This window comes from Choloepus didactylus, chromosome 19 (genome assembly GCF_015220235.1).
Source record: "Choloepus didactylus isolate mChoDid1 chromosome 19, mChoDid1.pri, whole genome shotgun sequence".
Lineage (NCBI taxonomy): Eukaryota > Metazoa > Chordata > Mammalia > Pilosa > Megalonychidae > Choloepus > Choloepus didactylus.
The window spans coordinates 48036354-48055004 of NC_051325.1; the positions used below are offsets into that span (position 1 = coordinate 48036354).

Consider the following 18651-nt stretch of genomic DNA (forward strand, 5'->3'; position numbering starts at 1 on the left):
CCCTGGGTCTGAAAACCATTCACCCACCCTTGAGGGAAGCAGCAGCCAGCAGCCATTTCCTTGCCTGGCGGATGGCTGGAGAACTGGGTCAGATGAGGGAGTCCTCTGCCACAGGTGGAACCCCACATCAAGCCACATTTTGGCTAGCAAAGTGATGGCATGGGAATTCCACAGTTTCAGCTCACCTGTGTAGTTGCAGCCTGTGCTCAGATAAAAAAGCAGCTTCTGACAATGATTAAGTTACCAAACTGAGCCATCTGCTGGATGGACTGGAAAGTGCAATGAAATTGAAACACTTAAAAATATGCTCCAGACCCTCTTACAACCACAGATGTCTACACACTCTGTACGGAAACCTGGCCCTGTTTGGGCTGAGAAATGCAGAAGCCCCAACTGTTATATCAAAGCTATAAAACAAACCCAGGTGTCGCTGGCTGGCAAAAAACAGAGCACCACTGGAAGCCAGCAGATTTGTATTACCACACACAGTAAGCTTGCTGGGGTGCTCAGTGCCTACCTCCCATCCCTGTGGCAGGCCACTGTGGGCACTTGATTTTGAAGGGAAGACTGGGAGGCAGAGTCAATCTGACAACTGGCCAGCAAGAAAAACAAAGAACAGAGAGAGCTCAAAGACAACCAACAAGAAAACCCTACATACAAGAAAGAAAACGACCTCCAGAATAAACTCATCAAGAAAATCAGATACCTAGACAACAAAAAATCACAAGCTACATCAGGAAATAGGAAGATATGACCCAGTCAAAGGAACGCACTAACACCTCAACTGAGATGCAGAAGTTGAAACAACTAATTAAAGATGTTCAAACAAATCTTCTAAATCAAATCAACGAGTTAAAAGAAAATGTGACAAAAGAAATGAAGGGTATAAAGAAGACACTGGGTGACCATACAGAATAATTTGAAAGCTTTAAAAAGCAAATGACAGAACTTATGGAAATGAAAGGCACAATCAGAGATGAAAAACACAATGCAAACATACAATAGCAGACTCCAAAAGGCTGAAGAAAGGATTATTGAATTAGAGAACAGGACATCTGAAATCCTAAAACAAATGAACAGATAGGGAAAAGAATGGAAAAATACAAGCAGGGTCTCAGGGAACTGAATGACAACATGAAGTGCACAAATATACGTGTTATAGATGTCCCTTAAGGAGAAGAGAAGGGAAAAGGAGCAGAAAGAATAGAAGAAATAATCAATGAAAATTTCCCAACTCTTATGAAAGACGTAAAATTACAGGTCTAAGAAGTGTAGCATACCCCAAACAGGATTGATCCAAATAGACCTACTCCAAGACACTTACTAATCAGATTTTCTAATGTCAGACAAAGAGAATTCTGCAAGCAGCAAGAGAAAAGCGATCCATCATATACAAGGGAAGCTTGGTAAGACTAAGTACAGATGTCTCAGCAGAAACCATGGAGGCAAGAAGGCAGTGGTATGATATATTCAAGATACTGAAAGAGAAAAATGGCCAACCAAGAACCCTATATCCAGCAAAACTGCCCTTCAAAAACGAGGGAGAGTTTGAAATATTTAGATAAACAGACATAGAGAGTTCATGAACAGGAGACCTCCTCTACAAGAAATACTAAAGGGAGTGCTACACACAGATAGGAAAAGATAGGAGAGAGAGGTTTGGAGGAGAGTGCAGAAATAAAGATATCAAAGAGGGTAAAGATTGTGCACTTGAAGCTGAAGGAGTATACAATGTTCAACAGTTTGATTGTATAGACCCAGAAATGAATAGCACAGTATTGTAAGTACACTGAACAAAGATGACTGTGAGTACAGTTGAAAGAGGAAGACTAGGAACATGTATGACACCAGAAGGAAAGATAGAAGATAAATACAGGGACTGTATACTTTAGTGAAACCTAGAATGGTCAATGATTGCAATTAAATGCACAAATGTAAGAATTTTTTACATGGAGAACAAATGAATGCCAACTTTGCAAGGTGCTGAAGATGGGATGGTAGTGGGGAAAAAATACAACCAATGCAAACTAGTAACAATATAATATGCTTCCATTAATTGTAACAAAGGCAATATAACAAAGCTAAATGTCTATGAGGGGGATATAAGGGAGGGGTATGGGATTCTTGGCATTGGTGGTGTTGTCTGACATTTTTTTTGTATTGTATTTTTATTTTTTTTATTCATCTTTTTTTTTCATTTTTTCCTCTTCCTCTTTGTGGAAGAAATGGAAATGTCTTCATATAGACTGTAGTGGTGAATGTATAACTATGTGATTATACTGAGAAACACTGTTTACTTAGGAGGGAAAGTATGGTGTGTAAATAAAACTTTTTTTAAAAAAAAAAGGTCAAATATTCCAATGAGGAACACTAATATTTAAATTGGCCAAACTGGGTGTGAGCAGAGTAATTTTTAGCTTCAAGATTCATGGTTTGGGGAAGATTTTGACTGAAATGTAGATACAATACATTCCCACAAATCTGGATCACCCAAACTTTCATTCAAATTTGGATTCCCTCGATGGGTTCCTAGATCACTGGAACTTTATCCTTTTCAACATTTAGACACTGCCTCATAACAACTTCCTATGAAAGGAATATGCATCACTCTTCATTCTCTGATGACTGTTACATTAACATACAGCATTAATAGCCAGACCACTGTTTGAAAAGCAGACTACAAAGGGATTAAAGACTTAGTAACCCATTTAATTCAAGTAACACGTTGAGCCCTATCTGTTCTCCCACTCTCCAGTAAAAAAAAGGTGAGACAAAACACTGGATAGGGCAGTACATTTACAACCAGAAGTGGTAGCTGCCTTGATCAGTGGTTCTCAAAGTGTGATCCAGGAATTCCTGCCAGTCCCTGAAACCCTTTCAGGGGGTCTACAAAGTCAAAAAACTATTTTCTTGATACAAAGACATCAGTTGCCTTTTACACACTTTCTCACAAATGTACTTTAAGCAGTTTTCCAAGAGCCATTCAATTGAGATAACATGAGACTAAATGCAGGGGCAGATACAAGAATCCATTGTCTTTCCTTAAGCTAATCATTAAAGAAATTTAAAAAAATGTAAAAAAAAACGACTCCTCTATTTTTTTTTAAAAGAATAATTTTCATTAAAAAATGTTACATTAACATGTGATGGGCTTATTATTTTTAAGTAATAAATATTTTAATGTCTTACTTTTAATTTCTAATATTGGTATTAGTAAATATTGATGGATAATTGGTAAATATTGATAGACATAACCCACATAAACAGAAGCTCTTTGGAGTTCTCAATTTCTAAGTGTAAAGGAGTCCTGAGACCAAAGTTCAAAAGTTGCTGCCTTAGATAATATCAAGTAACACATCTTCTATTCCCATTCTTAAATATGTTACATTTCTGAGTGCTGTGAGGGCAAGGTATTCTACTCCCTTGCTCTAATCACAGCCTTCACATGTGTTATTAAAGCCATACCAAACTAGTAACTAGCAGGGGAAGTTTGGGGCTTTTCTAGTAAATACTCTTCCTCCCTCTCCCAAGTACAAGTCACCTATTTGTGAAGCCCAAACCCCAGTCATAAATCAACAGTACAGCCAGTAGGGATGTTTCAAGAAAATAGTAAAAACTTATTTTACAATCTAAATAAAACAAGCTTTCCAACTACATTATATTATATTTTCACTCAATTGAGTGGGTATGCTTACGATGGTCTGAATTAAAATATAAGCTGGCATATGCAAAATTCATTTTGGAGCCACCTTAAAGAGAAGGGATTTGTTTTCCAGCTAAAACTGAGGATAGATTTTTTAAGAAATTTTGGATGGAACTTTGGGATGGTCTACCAGAAATACAGGATATAGCATATACAAAATTCACTTCTGGGGTTGCTTGGCAGTGGAAGGGCAGTTCAAAGAGATAATCATCTCGAACTGAAGGGGGATGAAACTGACGTATAAGAGATCTATGTTACAACTGACTGAAAAAACATGCCACATATATGAGAACATCAGAGATGGAGAAGACACACTCATTTCAAATATCACACCCCTCCCTCCAACTGAAGCAGCCCACTTCATACCCATTTCTCGGGTATGAAGCTGCTTCATACCCGAGAAACATTGTGTAGGAGGCCTCAAGGGTTGACTAGCAGCAGCAGGGGTCACTTGATGAAGGTTAATGACTCTCAAGCAATATAGGGCAGGCCAGTTAGTTTATTCATATTGTGCCTTAGATTTCTGGCTTAATATAACATAAGAAACCTTTAAAGACACAATAAATCTTGATTAAATCAGATACGGTTCAAATCAGTCATATAACTTCTAATATCTGGGATGGCAACTATGGCATGAAAAAATGTTCCATCCAGTTACAAAACCCACATTTGATTTTCCTTGACCACCAAATCTTAAACAGATCTGAAAAAACGGCACCTGTTTTCCACAAAGGCCTTTACCATATACCCACCACTCCCAGTTTCAAGTAATTATGGCTTCCTCATCACCCAGAAACATTTCTAAATGAGAAGGATTTTTTTTTTTTTAATCTGCTTGCTTTAGTGGTATGTAAGAACACGGAGAGTAAGTTTAAAGAATGAAACTTAACTGAGATGCCAAGAAATGTTTTTATTGCAAGCACAGTGAGCAGGAGATGTCTTCTCACACAAAGTGGCCGCAAGGTCTGCCATTAACTAAATCTCTTTGACAACCCTTCATTGGTTTAAAGCATATTAATTAGCTTCTTGCTCTCAGGTGTACATCATTTCTGCCATGTGGGACATTTTCTTGGGAATATACAAGTAATATTCCATGTAGCCTGATAGGTCCTCAATGGTCACATCATCCACATAGACTCGAGCTTGCTCAGAACAAGAGCGGGGAGAGCCAGACAGAGTTCTGGTGTGGAGCGACTGAGAGTAGTCCTCAAGCATGGATCTTCGCTCTGGGGCCAAGGGAGGGACATTCTGCAGGCCTGAAAAGGAATACACTTCCATATCATGCCATCTCTTACAATGGCACTCCTGGCCTATGCATGCACATGGCTTGCCTTGGTTTAGCTTGGAAACAGACTGAAAGTCAGAGAGATCATTGGCTTTGAGACTTGCTTGGGAGACTCGGGTAGCCTCAGAGTAATCTTCCTTCTTACTCTTTGATGGAAGCCTTGGAACTGAGGTTCTCAAAGGCTCAACGACTGCCCCTGTGTGATTAGCATCAAGAGGAGAAGTACAGCATTCTCCTGCACTGAACTCTTTAGAGGATGAAATTCCCAGCCCACTGCTGCCATCAGGGGAGTCAGTTTGGCTTTTGTGCTTGAGCTGGTTGCTGGAAGAAGTTATTGTACTGCAATGTATAAACTTCGGAGGATGAAGGACAGGAGATTTAGAACGTCGACGACGCTGGGTTCTCACTGCTCCTCGTGAAGACTTCCTTGTAGACCTAAGAGAAAAAAATACACAAGGTGTTGGGATACGGAACCCACCTAAGTAGGTTCTTTATGATAGTTTGGAATTTATCTCCCCTAGGGTTTACATGTCCATTTTCAAGCTACCTAAGTCTCTTTTTGTCTCACAAACTTCAACATCCCCTTATTAGCAAGCTGTGGGAACAGGTGAGATAAAGGGTAGTTTTTACTGAATCACCTGGGCCAAACATTTGGTGCAGAACAGCTGCCCTGCCCCATCCCTAGGCTGGGGAACCTTTGACAAACGAGTGAGAGAGAAGCACCTGCAGACAACTTAAACTGAAAATGTAAAACCTAAATATTGTGCCACAAGCCCTGAGTATAGCAACTTCAGTGCCACTGTGAAGCTAATGCTGCAAATGAACATAAGGCCATTATTAATAAACAGAGCAGCAGATTTAAGATTCATTTCTATCACTGGCACCTGCTGACAGAGTTAGACTTCCTGAGGTTTTCACATATGGGGAATTATCAGACACAGTATACACTACATGCTACGTAAGATTACTTCTAAATATTTAAATAAATAAAAGACTTAATCAAAGAAAAAAAAAGAGTACCAAAACTGCCAAACAAATTTGGAAAAAAACAAATAGGACATTAATAAAAAAAATTATTTTTGAAATTAAACTAAACAGGTGGGGTAAATAGCAGAATACTTAAGCCCAAGAAAAAATTAGTGAACTGGAAGACAAATCTGAATTATATACAATTCAGGTGGGCAAACTACAGCCCATGGGTCAAGTCTATCCTCCCATCTGTTTCTGTACAGCCAGCAGGCACTGCTCCAGTAGGCTAGCATTGTGATCAACAGTGGGCAGCCCCTCCCCCCATTCTCCTCTCTGCTATGTCAGGGCTCTACTGTCGGCAACTGCTGGGTACTAAGAGGTAGAATCTCAGTCTGAGAGTCCATCCAGCTGCCCAAATTGAGACAGACTGGCTCTCCAGAGGAGGGAAGGGCATGCTGGGATCCAGATGTCACTGAAGCAGAAAGTAAAACTGACCCTGGCATGGTCGCCCATCCAACCATCCCACCAGGTCCTTCTCCCTTGGGCTGGTCATTTCATCCTGAGAATGTCTCAGCAACTGGGCACAAAGTGTATCCACCAGCCAGTACAGCCCACTGCAGGGAAATGGGGCTGGGCAAAGTTTTCTCTCTTTATATTAAGTATCTCGATTTTGCCTCTTGGCCTCCAGAACCTAAAACATTTACTATCTGGGCTTTTACAAACAAAAACAAAAACAAAAACAAAAACACCTCAACCCCTGATCTAGAACGCAGCATAGAGACAAGGATTTGGAAAAAATGTAAAAGAGATATGAAGAGAGTCTGGAGTCTCTCTGGGAAAGAACAGAGAAATGGAGGACAAGTGATTTTTGAAGAGATTATGTCTGAGAAATTTTCTGACTTAGTGAAAGAAAATAAACTATAGATATAGGAAGCACATTGAAGCAAGACAAAATAAGAACTCCACATCTAGATACACTGTGGCAAAACTGTAGAATACCAAAAACAACAAGAATATCTTAAAAGCAGCCAGAGACTAAAGACAGATCATTTCCAAAAGAACAACAATTAGACTGAAAGTAGGTTTTTTATTATCAACAACCAGGCCAGATTTAATGGACATAAATAGAACCCAAGACACAATTGTTAGAGAGACCCATTTTTCTCCAGCACACAAAGAACATTATAAAAATTGACTATGAACCAGGCCATACAGCAAGTCTCAGCAAATTCTCAAAATCAGTATGACAAAATATAACTTTTAAAATAAAGTGACTTCCATCACTGTTTCAATCCTACTAAGATTCATAACATACTCTTTCCTGGACACTCAAGAAAGAAAATCCATTATTTTCAGGTATTGGATTAAAAATCATCTGCAATCAGAAGCTCTTACCCATGCCAACTGTCTTTAGATGCACATGTGGTTTTAGGTTTGGTATCATCTGCAGCTGTTCTGACTGATGCTCTAACACTTGTGCTGTCTCCAACAGACAGAGACACTATGGACCTAAAAGACAAAAACAAAGTTTACTGCTATGGAAAACAGTCAAATGAGGAGAATTCATTGCTCTCATCAACCCAAATACAACTTTTATCAATAACTTTTTCTTTCTAGTTTGGACTTCTCTGCTCAGCTTTTACTGTAAATTTCCCCCCAAATCCAAATTTAGAAGGATCCCTGAAAGCCCAAAGAAGCAAATGCATAAGCCAACAAATGATTCTTAAGTATACCCATCAGCATGATATAAATAGACTTTTAGGCTATTTATCTGGGGCAGATCAGGCCTTATGTCCAGGGAGAATGCTAATGACACTGACCACTTATTTTATGCTGGCAAATGAGAGCTATGAGAACTAACTCTAGGAGCAAAGATGAATACATTTTCAAGTATTAAATAAATTTTAGGAACATATTCTAAATTTTGCAACTAACCAACTTGAAACATTACTCAGAATTAAATCTTTGTGATTTAAAATTGCACAGGTAATATGGGTTCCCAGAAAAGAACATGAAAAAATTTAAAAGCAAGAAAAAGAGCATCACCTATAATTTCACAATCCAGAGATTACCAACAGTTAACATTTTGGTGTAAAGCCTTCCAGACCTTTTCAAAACACACACACACACACACACACACACACACACACACACACACACACACACCCCGTGGGCTCCTACTATACACTGGTAAAAATCCTTTAGAAACAGACATGAATCTATTAAAGTATAAAGATGTTCACTGAGACATAATTTAAAATAACAAAAAAATGGGAATAACCTAAATGTCCAACAGAAAAATACTGAAGTAGTATTATATAAATTATGGCATATCTTTATAATGGAATATTAGGAATTTATTTTAAAGCATAAAAAGAATTTTTAATTATATGGGAAGTACTTGTAATATCATATTAAGAGGAAACAGGATGGATAAACACCTGTGTGTGTATGTGTGTGTGAATATGTATCAACTATGAACCTAAGTATATGTATGGTATTAGTACAGTGGTCCAGAAAGGAGCCACCAAAATGTTAACAGCAGTTATGGCAAGCAGTGACTTACTTCCTTTTTCATATTTTTGTTTTTGTAAATTTTTCTATAGTAAGCATGTACTATTTTATAGTCAGATAAAAGGGATTATGTTGTTTTATAGAAAATATATAGAGATTTGTCCTGATAAGACACATACCATTAACAATCAAAACCTGTTGAACAGGATCCATCTAAATTCCTGACAAGGCTTGGTTATGAGTCAGTCCCTCAAATGTCCCATTTGTAAAGCAGCAAAATATGAAACAACTACCAAGTCTTATTCTGCTTAGTCACAGTAATGATTCACGCCTTCCACTCTACTGGTTCCCTCAAGTGTTTTCCACTGCTCCTTCTCTTTCTATAATATTATCTCAGGCAGATCACATGCTACAAATATATACATTCAGATCATATGGTACAGATAGTACTTTGAAAGATTTTTTTTTTTTTTAGGTTCCAAGTATAATTTTTAGGGCCACCAAAATAGCTTAATTTTGCATTCCAACTTCTTAAACACCAGGAAAGAAGTTCTGGATACCAAGAATTATTTATATAAGTTTATACACTGAGGGATGTCATATGTATATGTATGTGTGTTTACATGTCTAGGATTTTCCTGATTTAAAAAACTGATTCTATACCAAAAATCCAAAGAAATACATTATGACCAGAATCTGAAAACTACTTGCTTCTCTGCTTTGTTTCCCAGCTTTCCAAATGTTTTATCAAACTATAGATCAATTAATGACAAGAGGACCATACTGAAGGAGACACTGGGAGGAGAAAGGAACTTATTCGACATAACATGGGAACAAAATGTGAGCACCTGTAACATCTACTATGTAAATCTATTAGCATAAATCTCATTTGGTAGGCCAAAAATAGCACTAGCAATAGGCAGACAGTCAAAACAACTCATATCTATTTAATTTTTACTATGTGTGAGATATTGCATGCATTCCTTCATGTCATCTTCTAGGTATTGTTTGAAGGAGTGGTCAAGAGAACAGGTTTTGGAGATACACTCCCTGGATTCAAAATCCTGGGTCTGCCACTTCTTAAAAATGTGACCTGTAGCAAGCGACTTAATCACTGTGTGTCACATCTATTAACTGTAATTACAGTAGTAACTACCTTTGAGCATAGTAATGAGGATTAAATAAAATAATGTGCACAAAGTACTTAACCCAGTATTTAGGGCATAGAGTAAGTAGTAAATGTTAGTGATTATTATTATTGCAAGTTGTGGAGGGTTCTACTAAGAGCTTCCAGTGTTTGGTTTCCACTCATGAAGAAAAACTGTCATATCTATTAAATATTTGTGATTTCTTCTGGCATGGAACAAAGAATGGGGGTGAGAAGAGTCCTGTGCAGAACATCTCACAAAGGATGAAATATTAACATTCAGACAGCAGCTGTTCTGCAAGTGCTCTAATTAGTCTGGCCAAAGAGTCCAAGATTATTGATCTCAGTGACAGAACCCCACTGAATAGAGGTTTCCATAGTGATCAGCTCAGCAATCAGAACCCACGAGATCTACAATGTCTTCACAGATTTCTATTTTAACTTATAGTAAAAAATACTGTGATTCCCTTGAGGTGTATAAGGAAATCTCTCATGGGACACTGATAACCTTTGATTAAAAAGAAAGAGGGAGGACATCCTCCTCCAAGTTAAGTACAAATGAACTGCTACTTTTCAAATTTAACAGAAGGGCTTCTTTTTAAAGTTAAACAATGCTGGGCAGACTTTGATAGAAGGTCACACTACTGATGCATTAATATCTTACACAAAAAATGAGGAATTTTAGAAGAGGAAGAGCTCTTCAGAGGAAAAGGACTACTTAAATCTGGTAAAAAAAAAAAATAATAATTCCCCAAACAATTTATTACATATTTAATTACCCTGATGCATCCACTCTTAATTTCTTGAAAGCAGTTTGTAGACTCTCCTCCTCTCCATCCTTGGCTTCAGATTTCATTGTGAAAGTTTTTACACTACTATGGATGTTCCCGTTAACACTAAAAAATAAAAATAAAAATAAGATAAGCAGAGTGAAAACAGAAGGGTTCAAAAGTACACCTTGTGGAAAAATCTATATTCCAGATATTATTACTGCTTGTTATGGAAAAACAAAAGCAAATTTTTATTTTTAAAAGGAAGGTTCACTGTATATGATTAGGAATCAGGTTTTATTTCTTAAGACAAATGAAATTAAACAGAAAATGTGTATTTATTACAGTAGAATTAAAAATGTTCCAATAATTGATGCCAACATCCTACTACACAATTCTGGAAACTAGATTACCTAAAATCTGTGTTCTAATATACTTTTTAACAAGGGGGAAAATCTTAATTGTAGGAATCTAGAATCCTACAGACAAAATGCCCTTTGCATCAGAAATAAAAGGGGAAAAATCAACCTATAGTACTCTGTATCTTCAAAACCCTAGTGAGTGTTTGTCGTGTCTAACCCTAACAGTTCCAGTTAAATATAACCTCAAGGCACATGACAAGCATTTCTCTAAAGCCATCCTGACCCAGATATCAATACTCAAGAAGACATATTTTAGAGAACAAGATGTGACCATTAAGACAGGATTAAAGCAAGATTAGAAACATGTTTCAATGATTACTGATTATTCCACATTCTACATGTAAGGTTAATATCCTGATTTGGGTTTTTCATCTCTTTGAATACTCTATTAAGCAAAAAAGATAGAAGATAAATGAACTACACTTGCAACTCATAAAGAATAGAACAAAATTAGCTAAAAGAGGCAGGAAGTAAAGAAAAAATACAAATTACTGTTCTGTAGATGCACCCGTAAATAGTCTCCATTTAATCAATTAGCTTAATTAACCAAAGTTCTCCTTTTCTTTCACTTTAATTTTTTGTTTATACAAAGAAAGGGAGGAGAAAGAACTAACTAAAGTCCAAGAATCACAACAGAGAAGCCTGTTAGTAAACTCTTTGGATTTAGTCTCCAAATTATTTTTTACCCAGGGTAATAAATTAGTTAATACAAAATTCTGAATAGAAAATAGGTAAACCAGTTATCTATGAATATATCACAGGGAATAAGAAAAAAGAAAAGGGGGAAAAAAGATGGGGAATTTTTGAAGCAAAGGATTCACTTCACCTCTTCTTTATTTCTAATCTCTTACCCCAACCCCATCCCCCCACCCTTAGGCACTCCCAGAGGGAGCAGTGCCTCTCTGCAGACCCTCAGGTCCTCTCTGATTTCATATCTGCTCATTTGATTGATGTTATTGTGAGACCTCTAATATTCCAAGGTCAGGTCAGGGTGTCACAATGTTTGATACAATGTAACCAGTGGCAGAATAAAACAGCAAGGAATCAAGTCCATTCCACTTTATTTACTTATGGAAGTTAAGATAGTTGGGGAAGGTCTCCATTGGGAGCACTGAAAACTGTCTCAAAAGAATTCAATTAGCTTTCACACCTCAACTTAAGACAAAAAATTTAAATACACTCTCCACGCGTATTTTGTTGGTTATTTAACCGGAACAAAAAACATGAGGAAGCATTATCTATCCAATTCTGTATTTCACCAGTCCTTAATTCTTCTGGGTATAGAGTAGGCACCTCCAAATACACAATAGTATCCTAGATACCTAGGGGAGGGATCAGCAAAGATCATGTATTCTAATATTTTCGAAGCTTCACAGCATCTAAATGAGTGTTATTGTAGACTATAAACAATTTTTCCTGCTGGCAGAACTAAACTAAAGTTTGACTTACAGTTTTCCTCAATTACCTTACCACCAGTCAGTCAAATGCTCAGCCCACTGGCCCTTACAGAGTTAATAAACCATCTGAGCCAGTCTCCCCATCCACCAGCTCGCACACAGACCCTCTTCTGGCCTCTCTGGAAAGCAGTCAATATTTAAGTACACATTACATATAAGTACACACTGCTGAATTTTATAGGTAGAAATTTATTTCTTCCGCAAATATTTACAGAATCCCTACCATGTGTTTGGCACTAGACTGGATGCTAGGGACATAAGGAAGAAGGGTGAATCTGACATACAGTACAGTGAACTTCATTCCTGTAAGGACTGGAATATTACTCCTGCCCTCCAGGAACTTACAATCTAACATTGTGCTAAGATGCTTTGCACCTAGATATGTAACTTTTAATTATATAATAATGCTGACTTAAAAGCCCTGCAGGTGACTCTATCAACATCTAGGAGATATAAATTCAGTTAACATCCTTATAGACACACTGAAAGAGCTATCATTTAATAAAACAGACGAAAAGTAAAAGCTGACTACACACTAAATTAACTGTCATGTTTTGATTACCCACCTTTTTTTCCTCACTTAATTTAACCCAGAGCAATGATGAATCCTAGCCATGACTTAAGAGCTATACCAGAGCATGTGTGTAATTACAAAAGGCTTATTGTGCCCCTCTGTATTTCTAGCTTCCCATCCACTCGAAGCAAGAGGTGTACAACTAACTCCGGGTAAACATATAATTGCTTTATCCTTCATTAACATTAAATTTGTGGGAGACATTCTTGGTGTTTTCACTGCACTAACAACTTGAAGTTGAACAATACCCAAAGAGACGGAACTTTAGAAGTTACTTTGTATTGTTTTAAGTCAAATCACATCAGGCTATTTATCTCTGCCTCGGAGTTTCCCCAACCTTTTAAAAATGGCAAAATAAAGTTCTAAGTTCCGCCATTAAAAGGGCAAATTCCTGGTTTTTCCTAACTTCTACCGAATAGCGTGTCACAGTTTTATTTATATCTTGCAGCTTTAACCAAGACCTCCTTGAACCGCAAGCGTAGGCCCAAATTTCCAGGACCCACAAAAGACCCGAGAATGATCAATAAAGGATCCGCACGTAAACATGTCATCACAACGTTAGAGATTTAGAAACTTGCCCAGACCACCAGGAAACGTGGAGTCTGCGGAAGAAAACCCAGGCCAGCAATTCTCCAAGAGGTAAACAAAATGAGGCTGAAATAATCAGCCACTAGGACAAAAACAAATCCGCACGCCTTTCTACACGCCCACTCAACCCCCGCATTCGTAACGCTACAGCCCAAGAAAGACGTCAATTCTTTTCACTCGGAACCTGGATCTTTCGCCAGCTTAACAGGATCGGGGGAAAAATCAGAACCTGGAGAGCCCTCGGAGACTGGGGACACCGCCGAGAGGTTTCCAGCTGGAAAGTTCTCTCCTCAAGATGCTTCTCCCGCCCAAACCAGAGACTACAGTCGGGCCGAGGATAAAGGGATGAAGAAGGAGAGATGAGCGGAGCCGAAGAGCAGCCAACGAGATTGGACAAGCGGGAAAGGGCGGGAAGAGGCAAAGGGCGCCGAAGGAAAACGAAAAGGGGAAGCTAGGACTGGGGGGGAGACGACGGAGAAACGAGACGGGGCGGGGACCGCGAGAGGACAGGAAGGCGGGAAGGTCCGAGAGAGCGGAGCTCGGGGTAGGTCCAGGCCGCGACTGCTAGGCGGGCGCGGAGAGGCCCAAGCGCGGCCCAGTCAGAGCCGGGAGGCGACACTACGAGAAACGGGCGTGTCCCGAGGAGGCCCCCCGCGGCGAGGCCGCGCCTGGAAGCCGAGGCGCAGTGCCACGGCCCCTCCCCGTCACGTCAGGGCCCTTACCTCCTCGTAGCTAGGGCGCTCCGGTGATCCGTTCTCGTCAGTTCAGCTTGCCTCTCCCGGGTCGCGGCGCCTGACTGACCCGGATACAAACCCGCGGAGGGGGCGGCGCGCGCCTCCGGAGTCGCACTGCGCCTGCGTCACTCGGGCAGGCGCCCCGCCCCCTGCTCATGCTCCTCTCACCCTGGTGACTAGGCAGCGCGACATGCGGCAACTGCGCAGGCGCGAGGAGGTGCCCGCGCCTCTCAAACGCCTCGCACCACCCCTCTCGGAAGCACGTGCACCTTACATCATTTCCTGTTATTCTTTTCGCTCCCTCCTCCATTCTCAGTGTACTTGCTCTGGACCGGCTTTTGGGGCGTGTCCGATTCCTCCTCCTCTCTGTCAGATGAGTGAGTAGGCGTTATTCTTCGCAGTCGCCAAGCAGCCTCCACGTCCCTGCGATCTCTTTGTCCCTGATCCTTTACGTGGAGTCACCAAAACAACGGAGTTCCTCGGGAAGAAGGCGGGGTGGGGAAATCTTCAAGACTATGGAGCCCTGTCCGGGCTTTTGGCACTACAGTCTCCTTGATGCTGGCACCTGGACCGCCTGCGACATTTCCCGGGCTCGACACCAGCCCTCGCCTCCTAGGGACCTGCAGGGCCTGCAGAGAAGAGAGGAGGTATTAGTTTGTTGCCGGGCAATGAATGTGAGACCGGAATTGAAATAGAAATGCCTTCGGTTCTTATGTCCCAGCTATTTGTTTTGAGGCAACTGCCTTTCTTTCTCTAGGCCTCAGTTTTCCCATCTGTTCAGTGAGGAAGTTGGATTGTATCAGCGAGCCGTGGTTTTTTTCAGTCATGGACTGTGAAAGCTATAGACTCTCTCGCAAGGAAGTGCACATACACACCAAATTTTGCAAAAAGGTTTAGGCAGTTCGCCTAAGCAGGTGATTTTTAGGAGTCTTTACATTTTTGTGATTCAGGTGGCAGGCAGGGAAGGGGTGGTAGACAAATGCACAAAAGCTGCGGCTCCCTCCATCATCAGAGCTGGTGCTGCTGATCTTGTTGTCCCTCTCACCAGCCACTTCCCAGTTGCCTGTCGGCACTTCTCAGAGCTTTGTGGGAAAAGATGGCTTTCCTCGGAGTTGGTTCTGGCTCAGCCCTAGGGTAAGGGCTGTTACCTGGTCCCTCCTAGTTATAGTCACTTAATTACAGATAGGCTATTGAAGAGAATCCAGCTAGATTAATTACAGCCAGACCTTGGAATGTCTGACCCATGTCTGAGAATGGAATCTACTGTTCGTTTTATAAGGTTGTTGAACATAAAGCATGTGGTGGGTCCTGTGTAAAAACTTTAAATTCTCCTTGTGCATTAGAGAGGCTAAATAACTGACAGGGGATGAAAAAAAAAACTGTTAATTGAAAAGTTTCAACATCAAGTCTAATTATGCTAATGCTGCCATTTGCAGATCAGCAGTTATGTACTTCTCTCATTTAACATTCCTGTCATTTTACACATTCTACAGATGAAGATAACTGGGATGCAGATAATTGTTCTAGCTCCCCTTTTCCTATGTCACACAGTGTGAATAAGTGGATGAGTCAAGATTCAAACTGTCTCAAAAGTCTTCTAATCCGCTGCTGCCCAATCTCTCAACATCTCTTAGAAAAGATTAAGAGAGAGGAAAATGTGATACATTTTTTCTCAGAAGTCTCCAAATGAATTTACCAAGACTAAATATGTATTTTTAAGTTGTCATTCCAAAATATAGTTTCAGACAAATTGTCATATATCCTTGGGAACAATTACTGTGTCTAGATCACTCGAGAATTCCCAGATACCCACACAGTTTCTGGGGGCATAGTAGACACTCAGCACACTTTTGGTGAATTCACATTTACCTTCTTTTCCACTCTTTATGGCATTAAATACCAAAAAGCTAAAAATTGGAAGGAGGAAAAGACTTGTGTTTTATGTAAGCAGGTCTCCATACTAAAGTTATATGCTTTCTGAGGATGTGACTCATTACTCAGGGACTACTTGGAAGGTAGTGAGATCTCTTAACTCACACCACCTGATGTGGGCTGAAATTCCGGTCATTATATATAGGCCTGGTTCGGTGTGGGGGACATCAAGACTTGGAGTGAGATCAAAAAGCTATAGAGTGTGTGATTTGAGTGAACAGAAAGCCAGACCTCCCTCCTGCATCAGCAACACAGGATCTTGTGAGAAAAAACTCAGAAGTGTTGACTTTATATTCAGGAAATTGACTTTGTAGTAAAGCCATTTAATAAGAAAGCTATGGTAGGTGTGAAATTCCTTTAATAGTGCTTTGTTCTTGTTACAAGTGTCTTACAGGTGACTGAATAGGGGAGACTTAATTCCCATCTAATTATACCACAGAACAAACCTATATAGAAGAAGATAACATTTGATTTAAAAAATGATGTTGGAGAAGATAAGTTCAGAGCACTAACTATATTTGTATATCATCCATTTCCCTAATGATGTAGCTGCCATCCTACCAATTTATAGTCTGGAAAAGTAGTCTTTCTGTATGTTTTAAGACTCAAATAAATTAATTTAATCCTTATCTGGAAAAGTAGTCTTTTCTTATGTTTTAAGATTCACATAAATCAATTTATTCCTTACCTTGATATAATTTAAAACATGATTTGGGGGTGAAAGGTGATGGTGAACATTTGTGAATTGATTTACAAGGGTTATCTCATCTAATCATCATAACCCCCTTGTGAAGCAGGTACTTTATTATCCCCATTTTATAGCTGAGGAAGTCAAGGCTTAGAACAGTTAAGTAATTTACCCACAGTTACATGGTGACAAAACTGGGATTCAAATCTAGGCAAATCTAACTCTACACTCACTGTTGTAATTTGAAGCTGAATGTACCCCCAGAAGATCAGGCTCATAAAGTTAATCCATTCTTGTGGGTGTAAACCTATTGTGGATAGGACCTTTTGATCTGGTTATTTCAGTTGAGGCATGCCCCCGTGGGTTTTAATCTTCTTACTAGAGTCCTTTATAAATGGAATGAATACAGAGAGAAACACACAGAAGCTGAGAGAGAAAGCAATGGAAACAGAGAAAGCCACTGAAGCCAGAAGCTGGAAGCAACAAAACCTGGAAGAAAAAGGAGAGACCATAAGACGCTGCTCTATGCCTTGCCATGTGACAAAGGAATCCAGATTCACCAGTAGCCTGTCTTCAGAAGAAGGTGTCATCTTGATGATGCCTTGATTTGGACATTTTCATGGCTTCAGAACTGTACTCTTGTAAACTAATAAATTCCCATTGTTAAAAGCTGGTCCATTTCTGGAATATTGCATTTCGGCAGCTTTAGCAAACCAAAACACCTGCCCTCCTGATCACTGAGTTCTCCAGCTTGTCTTAGCCTCCACGCCCCCATAAACTAACTAGATCAGGGTTACCTGCTTCCACCTGAGAAATATCATTGGCCTTGAGGAAATTGGCTGCCCAGGGTGTGGGACTGTGTTCTAGCTCCACATGCCTTGTGTTTCCTTGAACCCATCAGGCATATTTCCATCTCAACTCATTTATACTTGATGTTCCTTCTGCTTGGAACATTGTTTACTCACAACTCATTTCTTCATTCAGATCTCTGTTCAAATATCAATTTCTCAAAAGGGCCTTCCCTGGCCACCCCATCTAAAACAGCAGCCCTTTCATTTTATCTTTTTTTCCTACTTATTTTTCATTATAGTACTTCTCACATCCTGTCAATGTATGTTTATTATCGATTCCCCTCACAGGAACAGAAGTTACCTGAGGACAGAGACTTTGTCTCTTGTTTTTCACTGCTTGCTTCATTGAATCTAAGGTATACGTTTTCCCATATTTAATACTCTGAAAATCTGGATGCATCCTATAATCAACAATGTGTCCTACTTGAATTGGTAGTATTTTTTTTTCTTAATCATACCTAAAATAAATGAATAGTCTTCAAAATGATGGTGTCTTAGAGTTGATGAACATAGAGTATATTCCCTGGGCCTAAAATCTTCTTTGACATCTAGTTGGTATTCAGTAATTATTTGTTGAATGAGTGAAATGAATGTTTACTGTATGCCAGAAACTATTTAATCATTTTTGCCCTGTTATGAAATAACTTTCTGTTACCAGGGCAGGATGGTAGTGGGAATTAAAGTGTTTTGATCATTTTGGAAGACCAAGAGAGTGACATGAGCTACATCCTAGTCCACTGTGCTGTGGGACGTGAGCATGTCAGTTGTCTTTCATGTCCTCAGCACTCCCAGGCCCTTTCCACAGACCTTAGTCAACACCTGCAACTTACCTGTGCTGGCAGAGAAGCCCTTGAGATGCTCTTGGTCCATCTGAGAGCCACAGAGGAGCCGGAGGCACAGGATGCTGTGCGAACACAAGGCTGGCCTAGCCCAGTACAGGGTGTGCAGGGCGGTGTTTCAGAGAAGACTTCCTGAAGAAGGTTATGTCTGAACTGGGTTCTGAAAGTCAGGTATTGG

At 39.8% G+C, this 18651-nt stretch overlaps 1 protein-coding gene across 3 annotated transcripts; it reads right to left on the minus strand.

The window, feature by feature from the left end:
• Positions 1–4593: 4593 nt before the first annotated feature.
• Positions 4594–14263, minus strand: OSER1 (oxidative stress responsive serine rich 1). Of its 3 annotated transcripts, none has more exons than XM_037812173.1 (4): positions 14152–14263; positions 10398–10514; positions 7353–7466; positions 4594–5423 (listed from the first exon to the last, which is right to left on the minus strand). In XM_037812173.1, the coding sequence occupies exons 2-4, from the start codon at positions 10472–10474 to the stop codon at positions 4736–4738; spliced, it is 879 nt and encodes a 292-aa protein (XP_037668101.1). In that variant the 5' UTR covers positions 10475–10514; positions 14152–14263; the 3' UTR covers positions 4594–4735. The 3 variants fall into 3 exon arrangements, with proteins under 3 accessions (XP_037668101.1, XP_037668102.1, XP_037668103.1); XM_037812174.1 differs by lacking the exon at positions 14152–14263 and adding an exon at positions 13659–14137; XM_037812175.1 differs by lacking the exon at positions 14152–14263 and adding an exon at positions 13614–14137.
• Between the last annotated feature and the right edge of the window lie 4388 nt (positions 14264–18651).